At 41.6% G+C, this 9669-nt stretch overlaps 2 protein-coding genes across 4 annotated transcripts in view; both read right to left on the bottom strand.

Moving 5' to 3' along the window:
- Positions 1-2239, bottom strand: part of LOC6527489 — a 5637-nt gene extending 3398 nt beyond the window's left edge. The window contains exons 1-4 of one of the 3 annotated variants that reach the window (XM_002088543.3): positions 2049-2239; positions 1162-1748; positions 742-861; positions 71-158 (exon numbers count right to left, since the gene is read on the bottom strand). In XM_002088543.3, the coding sequence (XP_002088579.2) occupies positions 71-158; positions 742-861; positions 1162-1557 (604 nt within the window). In that variant the 5' untranslated portion in view covers positions 1558-1748; positions 2049-2239. Of the gene's footprint in view, positions 1-70; positions 159-741; positions 862-1161 lie in introns of all 3 variants that reach the window. The other 2 variants (XM_039370576.1, XM_039370575.1) reach the window with 2 other exon arrangements.
- A 4925-nt stretch (positions 2240-7164) lies between these two features.
- On the bottom strand, positions 7165-8824 carry LOC6527491 (phenoloxidase-activating factor 2). The gene is made up of 2 exons (XM_002088545.4): positions 8525-8824; positions 7165-8087 (listed from the first exon to the last, which is right to left on the bottom strand). Exons 1-2 carry the CDS (start codon positions 8738-8740, stop codon positions 7236-7238), a joined length of 1068 nt encoding a protein of 355 aa, XP_002088581.1. The 5' UTR covers positions 8741-8824; the 3' UTR covers positions 7165-7235.
- Between the last annotated feature and the right edge of the window lie 845 nt (positions 8825-9669).

Below are 9669 nucleotides of genomic sequence, written 5' to 3'. Positions count from 1 at the left end.
GAAAATGCATGAGACATGCGGCGTATACGTAATGTCCCATTGTCGCAGTCTTTTGTGCTAGGATGCTTACCTTGAATTTTCAATTTATTGTCGCGCAGCTGCACGAATCCTAATTTATTATCACTCAAAAAGCCGGCATCCAGTAGATCGTAATCCTCCTGCCAATTTTTTAGTAGTAAATTAAATTTTAATTGTAATATGATATAAAATATATTGTTTTAGGGAAGCCTTTTACAAATGAATAAACTCCTGCAAATTATTTAGTAGTAAAATAAATTTTAATTGTAATATGATATAAAATATATTGTTTTAGGGAAGCCTTTTACAAATGAATAAACTCCTGCAAATTATTTAGTAGTAAAATCAATTTTAATTGTAATATGATATAAAATATATTGTTTTAGGGAAGCCTTTTACAAATGAATTCACTGTTTTAAAGTTAAAAGGGTGGTTTAAATGGTTGATTGTGACTAGAAATTATCTATAAATGCGAAAATATTAAGATAGATTTCTTTGCGATATATTGCAGTAAGAGACGTACGTTAATTGCCAAATTTAAAAAAAAAAACCAAGCAAATTATACAACCCACCCAAATTCATTGGTTAGTTATTCCCTTCTTTCTCTTAAGCCTGCCAAACAGCACATTTTAATGTTCCCACCGCCTTTTCTGGAAACCTAACGAACGAGTTGTCCGCTTAGCCGTCCCTGGGCTGTGGACTGATTTGCATAGTCCAACTTACCTTAACATTATCATAATCCGGCATCGAGTCGCCCATCCGTCCGCCCAGGCTGGCACCGCCCCCGCCACCCGCCCTCATCGCCAACATGCCGCTGTGGGTGCGCTCGTCGATCATGAAGACCTGCGTGGAAAGGGAGGCGGAGAAGAGTCCTTTGGTCAATTTGAATTGCAAGTGGCTTTCGCAGTTTTGATTAAAATCGGTGGGCAAATTTACACTTGCGGCTTAAAGATGTTCATAACTTCAAGAGGACTTCTATGTACCATGCCAATTTGGAATGAGTGTTTCCCTATATTAGATTCTACTTGAAAACGTTAGTTTCCATATAATGTCATGGTATCAATAACATTTGTTTATAATAATTTAGTAAATATATGTTTTATAAATTTCTATATTTATGGTGGGGGAATAACTTGGACTTACCTCCGTTAGAATGATTAATCCAAAGACGGCGAAGAAGGTGATGACGATGAGGAAGCTCATGCCGGATCTCTCCCTGGTGCCCCACTGCTTCTTGCCCCGCTTCATGGTGGGGGTGAGGGATGTCCGTGCTCCGTGGTGGTGATGATGGTGGTGCTGCTGCTGCTGCTGCTGCTTCTGTTGATGCGGCTGCAGCTGCTGCTGCTGCTGCTGATGCTGATGTTGCTGCTGCAAGTGGTGCTGATAGCAGGCGTGCGAGTGAGCCTGCTGTCCGTAGGCGGATTGGTAGTGACCCAGCAGCTGGGACGTGGAGCTGGTGGAACCGACGGAGCCAACGGAGCCAACGGAGCCCCCCGGGGATTGCTGCTTGTACTGTGGGGGGCTCCGGCTATTCAGCATGTTGGAGTGCAGGGAGCGGGGGATTAGATTTCTGAATCAGGGCGATACTTTTCCCTATGTTTCGTATAATTGCTGAACACTCATGTGGAATTTTTCATCAGTATGTATGGCGTATGTTTGCAACTTATATTATACAATTTCTTTATGCTCGATGCATTTTAGGGTTTTCGAATTGTTTATTTGCGAACAAGCTAAGCAAAACAAAGTGGAAATGGAGAGCGGCTCCTTTCAGAGAGCGAAAAGGAAAAGCCGTGAGCAAACGGAGATTGCGCTCTCAGGCCACTTTTCCTTGCTGGCCAATTGGAAAGGAAAAATCAATAATATATGTGCAAAGATTGGCTTCAATTATTTTCTATAAAGCAGCTGGAGTCCTCAAAAGTGCCAATTATACATCCATATTATACTTTTTCCAGGCGACTTTTAGATTCAGACGATTCTTTTATATTAATTTCACATAGTGCGTGATGTTTTAGCAATCACTTGGTTATCACCTTTTCAATGCAAATTTTATTGGCAAGTAACTTTGATTCTTTACCACTTGACGTTACACGCTCTGATAGCAACAATTTGTATTCTTGGTAGACACCGATTTTTGTATGGTTTATTTATTATTTTTTGGCATTTAATTCAGCATTTTACTCGCGTCGACAACAGCAGGAAAACAATGCGGCACAGCTGAGAAGCTCAAGGCGAAGGACATGCGCACAGGACATCGAACGCCAACAGATGATACCGAACATTGCCAGATATTCGCAAAACTTGCTATCAGATAATATTTATTATTTAGTTTTTGTACACCAGAACTTATGCATATACATTTACATAATTCTTTAACATTTATTTTCAAATTACCCTAGTTTTATTAAATATGTTTAAGCGGTACTCGAATAAACACTTGTCCTTCTTTTAATAATAATACTTTTTATAAGTCTAAATATGATTTCAGAATTTCGGAGAAAACCCCTTAAAATATAAAGAAATTTAATTTATTTTGTAGGCTTTCATGATTCTGATGAACTAGATACTTAAAATGACTTTAAGGACCATTACAAAATGTAACAAAAATTTTAATAATACCTATTACAATTATTATTATTTCTCGAACCACCATTTCTATGAAATTCAACGTGTATAACACATTTCATAATATTGCCTCAGTTAAATCAAAACCAAGAATAAAACCAAAAATACCTATACTAAGACAAAGATTCCCCAATTCAAAGGATTCAGTTTCCGGGGAAAACTTTTCGACCAAGAATGGCTGTCGGGCCCCTCCACATGTCGATTATTTCCTGAGCGGAGTGGACCACAGAAATTAGCGGAAACAATAAAATTTGGCAAACTTCTGAAAACCAATAAATTCCAAGTGTTTGGAAATCAATTGGGAACAAATTGCAACAGGCAAAGTCGACGAAAAGAAAAGAAAAGAAAAGATATGCGAGTGGGAATGAAATGTGTGCTTGGCCAAATGCATATCTACATATTGACTCTCATTCATGGCATTCTACTTTTCACTTTATATTTTTGCGAAGGATCTGCTGAGTTCGCAGGACAAATAACCAAAGAAAAAGGTGCTCAAGTGGCTGGGGCAAACAGTTTTGTTTGCTAAACTTTTGTCATTGAGTGCGTCCAACAATAGCAAAGCAATCGACAATACTGACTGGGAAACTAAATTCGGGCTCAACGCTTACCTTAAGTTTCAGGGAGAGAACAAGCCAAATACTGTGGCAGAAAAATAAACATGAATTGAAGCCAAGTTAATTCAGAACAAACATGCAAAACATTACCAAGATAGACAGGCTAGACAAACTATTTATGGGGAAACTCAAATTGTAATGGTGCAGGTAAGTAAATACGAGAGGAGGTAAGGAAACCCATTCTATAATTAATTTCTAAATTAAATATCCGTAGAGGCATTGTTGGCCAGTTATTATGATGATTTACATATAATTGCGTAAATTGCCAAATAACAAGAGTAAACAAATAGATTGGAAAGCAAAGCTGCAAGTAACTGGCAATAAATACACACAATTCAAGCCCAAGAAATCCACAACCATTGCAGCCACTCGAGAACATCCAAACATCCAGTGCTGCACCTCAAGTGAGATTAAATAAAAGTGCAGGGAAAATTGAAATGAAAATTCGGCAAGGCAAACACAAATTCGAGACAAGTTATAGCAGCATCTATGAGATACTTTCACCCCCCTCTACCCACCCTCCTAGGTTGCCAAAAAATATTTCATTTATACGGAAAGAGCTCGCTCGCCTGCATATATTTGCCAGCAAGTGGGAACTTTCACGTCAAAACGGCGCTGTGGCAGCTTAAGTTACTACACAGTCCTCTCAGACTCCTACTCCCACTCCCAATCCCAATCCCACTCAGAATCCCACTCCCAATCTCACCGATATTGGCCAGGCGTAAGCAACTTAACTTTGATGAGTTTGCAAAGAGTTCCTGGGCGGGGGGAAAGGCAATAAGGTGTAGCGGACTTAACTTATCCACCTACTTGTGCGGTCGGGTGTGCTCAAAATGATGATTAAAATAACGAAAAGATGACTGTTCTAGGGCAGCTGAAGATGTTAGCATGGAACTAATAAAGGGATAGGAGCATACTAAACTTGTACATATCTCAACTTCTACTACTACTGAACTACTAAATATAATTTGTAAATTCCCCACTTATTCTTGACTCTTTATACTTATACTAACCATATTAGTACAATTGTTACCACCACTATATATTCTTTAAAATACAGTAACGAAATTGCATTAGATTCTTTATTCAAGCCAACCAACATGGGGATGCACCAGCTGATATCCGCGAAGAAAGAAGACTAGCATGCTTCCAGGCATTTTATTAATTTCACTTCATTTGATGCTCTCGTTATCCTGGGCAGAGGATGAGGACAATGAAGTCTGGAAATGGCTGGCAGCACTGCGGGCGCACAACTGCCGGATGCGCGGGTTGTTTGGTAATTTCCTTAAAGGAAGTGCATGCAGTTGCAGGACCATAATAGGTTCCTCCCCGAGAGCCATCCTTATCCTAGCCGCCGGCTGGAGCTGTCTGAAGGTTGTGTGCTGGTCAGTGTGTGTCGGATTGTCAGACTTATTCCTGATCTGGGCGTGGAAAAATATGTGTGGCCAAAAATTTGCCACACACATTTCCGCAGCTATAAAAGACCAGCTTTGAACGCTTTCCAAGGCCATTTTTCAATTGATTATGCACTTTTGTAACTGACACGAAGCCACAAAATACAGCAAAGATGGCTTTGAAAATGTAAAACAAATCTAGAAGTTCAACTCTTCCAATAATTGGCTGATACAACTTTGCAAGCACTCTGGGAAAGTTTTATTTGATGAATGTGAACATAAGCTGCTTGAAAAGGGAGTTGGTATACCTTGAGAGTTATATAAAAATGAAACTTTAATATGCAATAACCACAAACCAATATAATAATTATATATTTACTTAGGTCTTATGGTTTATTCCATGGACAAGTGACATTTCTATCAATTTACTCAGAATGAATAAAAGTAATCGCTTAGATAGGAAGATATGAAGGCAGCAATTTAAGTAAAGTGTGTGAAGCTTTTGCAAATTAGCACCACCTATTAAACGTTGAAGTTTTGGAATAAGTACATATTATGGCAGGGAGTTCAGGGAGTGCAGTGGCACCCCGAAGGCTATTAGGTCCAGGATGAATCGGAAGCACAATTAGGCTGAGTGCCAGAGACGTGGGCCGTGGTCCATCGTCCGTGGGCCGTGGGAAATGCCTTAAATATTCGCCCTAAATTAGAGCTGAAGCAGGAAGGGAAAACCATCAAATGCAGAGACCACAAGTCTGAGACGATTCCGACATAAATTCAATAGAACGATGGCAATAAGTGCATTAGCAGCATATTTCACAGATTGGCAGACACGTCGCTAGATGTGGTTCCGTGGCCAGTCGAGGAGCATTTAGGAATCGAGGATCCAGCCAAGCACACCAGACCAGACCAGGCCAAACCAGTCCAGACCAGGCCAGAACAGAACAGAACAGAACAGACCAAAAGCAGCCAGACGATGGCCAAGACCAAGCAGTAAGCCACAAATTGCATGAGATCATAAATATTTCAAGCATAAAGTACAAAATATGCAAAAGTTTCCTATTTTTCTTTAACGTTCTGTTCGCTTTGGCCATTGCCATTCCCATTGCCAATGCCACTGCATTCGGATGCAGTGCAGCCAATTTATCCTTTTTAGTTCACGCATTGCATTTTCTAGCTAAGTAACCCTTAAGATGGGAATATGAATTATTAATACCTTTTTTATTAAATAATAATAAGCACAATGAAACAGGTAAATATTTTCATTTAGATAAAATATTTATTTGAAAGTGATCGACATTAATATTATAATAAGACAATGTTTCTAAAAATATGCTATATCAAAAGATTATAATCCTTTTATTTTTTTTTTAATTTTTAAGAAAATGTATTTTACCCATATAAAGGCGCCTTTTTGTCCTATTTTAAAAAGCTGCTGGCTGCACCAATTGCTGCTGGTTGCGGTGGACCATTGCACTTGGCCAGATACGAAGGACGTCAAACGGAGTAAGAAAAATATATTGCTAAATTCTCGCACAGGAAACGGCAGCATGAGCAGCAGCAGCAGCAACAGCCAGCGGGTGGACAGGACCCTTCCGTGGTCCCTGTTCCGTAGCTCGCCATCCTTCGTCCTTCGTCCTTCGTCCGTGTGCAGGTCCAGTGTCCGGTGTCCGTTGTCCGGCACGTGCACTACGCCAAAATGGCCAACGGAAGTTCAAAAGAGCAAAGAGCATGTAACGATATTTCGGCTCCCTTTTCAGCCATTCCGCATGGCCCTGCGATTGCGGGCAACAAATTTGCAATAAGCAATTTTTCAATTTTCAATTTAGGCACCAGGGCGGGTGGACAAGGATATGCAAAGCGGCGGCCACATATCGCCCAGCCATAACTCAACGCGACTTGCCAAAATCGGATTCTGCCCAAAGGACAAATGAGAGTCCTGCGAGTGACCCAAACCAGTCAGTCCGGCGTAAAGCGCTATTAATTAACAGCGATTCTGCTGGCAGTTTCATTTAGGAATCCGCCGATTGTAATACTTATTTTTTATTTTCCCCCATTGGCGACGAGTCAGCTGAACAGCCAAACTAAGACACATGATGCTCCCCACATAAGAAAAAACGAATGCACCCGCTTCTTCGCAAATTTTAGAACTTTTCAGAACGAAGCCGAAGTTGTAGTCCTCCTCGCACTTTGTGCAGCCATTGAAGTCCACGTCCACAAAGTCATCCCCGTAAGACTCTTTCCTAGAGATTATATTGGCATTGACTGCGTGGAGCGAGAAGCCCATCGGCAGGCAAAGAAGTTGGGTGCCCATGGAGGCCACTCAAAGAAGGAACCCGACTGAAGTGACAAGCCCCTTGCCGATGGCCTTTATGGGCCAGTAAGAGGATTTTATATTACTTATCAGAGAAAAAACAATGTGGGTAGGAAAACCGCTTAAATTTCAAAGAAAATAAATATTATTACCCAAAGTAAAATAAAGAAATAAACAAAAATTAAGAAATAGGAAAAACTCCAGATACGTTTCTTAAATTTATATGAGCTTTTTGTTTCATTTTGCATATGTAGCATTGATTCCTCAAGAATCCGATTACACCATGTAGTGGCGTATATCAAGATTGCGTTCCCGTAGCTTCAGATCTATCCACTGCCGGTACAACTTGACATTCGTGTAAATTCCAAGAAGTTGCGGGCCATCGCAGCGAGCTGTCCGCGCCAGGAGACCGGCCAGGAGGAACCGATCACTGTGGCCGGAAAGAGGACACATCAGCGGCACTGCGGTCATGTCCACATCACCGCAGACGAAGTCGCCCTTGTCGCCACCGGCACACAGAAGGCTGTCATTGTGGGCGTGGCGTCGCCCCAAAAGGGACAGTCGCAACTTGGTCCTGCATTGATTGGGTGGCAGGACGTAGAGGGTCCAACGCTTGGGCAGGATCGCCGATCCCCCAAAATCGCCTCTCTGCCAACCGGACACATAGCACTGGCTGTAGTTGTACAACATTCGCGGAGGCGGCAGGCAGATGGGCTGCACATTAGAAGACAGTTGGAACGGTTTCTCCTTGTCCACCAGAAGGATCGCTATGTTGTGGGCGAGTGGCATTTGAGTGTAATTGGGATGCACTAATAGCTCAACCACCGATCTTTCCTGGTGCGGCTGGGGCTCCAGCTCCACGGCGGCATCCCATTCCCCGGCCAACACACGAACCTTCGCCGAGTCCGTATTTTGGACACAGTGTGCCGTGGTGAGCACCGCCAGCGGAGTGATAAGTGCCCCGCTGCAGAGATAGGCATCCGCCCCGTAGACCGCCACCAGCCAGGGAAACTCCCCGAACCTGGCCTCCTGCTGTTTATATCCCAGCGGTCGAAGGTAGTACCAGAGATCATGTCGGCCTCCGCACGGGCAGCTCATCACCTCCTCAGGAACTTCCGGTGTCGGGAGCTGTTGGAATATAAGTTTGACTATTAAACCCCTTTTGATTCCAACCAGTTTATGCTAGCAAACTAAATGCTGCTTGAAACTAAAAAACAAAATGTGCTTGTTTTACTCGTAGCATGGGCAAAATATTTCAAAAAAATGTACACTGTCTGCAATCATAAAAAATTCTGGATTTCTTTGCATCTGGTAGAGCGAAAAAAATACTTTTTTCGATAAATCGCTTTATTTTTTTGACTGGTTGTAAACCGTTTATCATCAAACGTGGATGCAATTCAGAAAGCCAAACTGTTAATAATACAAAAGGGGTTAAAGTTAAGAGCGTCGAATTAAGGATTGTTTTTTTGATTTTATTCCAATGCTATTTAAACCATTTTTTGTAATCAAAAGTGCCTTTCACAAAACTAAATGAGAAATCCAAATCGTTTCACTTCTCTACTCACTGTATCGTGAATATTGCAGCACTTTTCCATATAATGACAGTTCTCGTCCAAAATCGTTCTACTGCGATCCTGATAGAACTTTCCGTCCACCAGCAAGCCCTCGTTGCACTGCTCGTATGGAACGCAGTGCTTTTCCGGTCCGCAGCTCTTGAAAGCCAATATCGAGGGCACTAGGGAGCCCAGAAGACATATCACCAAAATCCGGTAGAAGCACATAGTCGAGGATTCCGATTCCGTCCCTGAACAGGTGCCTTTACCTTGCACTTGAACTGCGCAGCTGGGCGACCGATGGCTTTTATAGCCTCGCCAAAGTTCAAGTCGTACACCCCGATTTGATTGGGCAAAAAATAGATTGCGGTCCATTAAAGTGCTAAAAATAGTCGACATTGTGCTGGAAAAAGGGGCCTGGACCTGGACAATATAATAATGGGCTTAGGCGGCAATGCACTTAAAAAAGTACGTCTCCAGAATTCGTATTAAAAATTCTAAGAGCTTCGCCATGAAACTAAGGTTTAATCGAATTATTTTCCACAAGTCAGTTGTATAATAAATGCTATTCCACTCATTTATTTTAACAAAAAATGGATTTTACAAAAAGTTCCGAATAATTACATACATTTATTGTGTAATAAAATACCTACCCTGTAGGGCAGACTCTCCTTAGAGATGCTTTGTAAAGTTGCCCATGGAAAGGGTATACATTCTATGCCCAATTACACAGATGTATCTAGCACTTTCCTTAGTCTGCCGCCACTTACACGTATCCATATCTATTACCGGGCTTTGCATTCGAATGGGACTGAAAGTGGGGGAGGATGCGGATCAGCTGTGCACTAGTTCACGGATTGCGTCATATCTTAATGTACAATCGTCGCCTAAGTGCACTTAAATTGAATAAAATTTCGACAAAGTTTAATACACCAGACATGCACACAACACTCAGAGGAAAATGAGGTGGCGACACGATGGCTGGGCTTTTTCCGGGGAGAAAACTGCATTCGATAGACAACACACAGCTTCCAGCATCTGGACAACTGTATATATATACTCGTATATATATATATGTATATGTATATATTTGATGCACCTACTTGTTTGGCTGAGATTTACGCAACTAAAGCAGATTGTCAACAGGAATGGTGAGG

The sequence above is a fragment of the Drosophila yakuba genome, chromosome 2L (assembly GCF_016746365.2).
Source record: "Drosophila yakuba strain Tai18E2 chromosome 2L, Prin_Dyak_Tai18E2_2.1, whole genome shotgun sequence".
NCBI lineage: Eukaryota > Metazoa > Arthropoda > Insecta > Diptera > Drosophilidae > Drosophila > Drosophila yakuba.
The sequence above is the reverse complement of the archived record's forward strand: the minus strand, read 5'-3'. Positions and strand labels throughout refer to the sequence as shown.

Coding starts and splice junctions, on each gene's coding strand:
- LOC6527491 (XM_002088545.4), bottom strand. CDS start 8,740: ATGTGCTTCTACCGGATTTTGGTGATATGTCTTCTGGGCTCCCTAGTG. Junction 8,088..8,524: donor GCTGCAATATTCACGATACA/GTGAGTAGAGAA, acceptor ATATTCCAACAG/CTCCCGACACCGGAAGTTCC.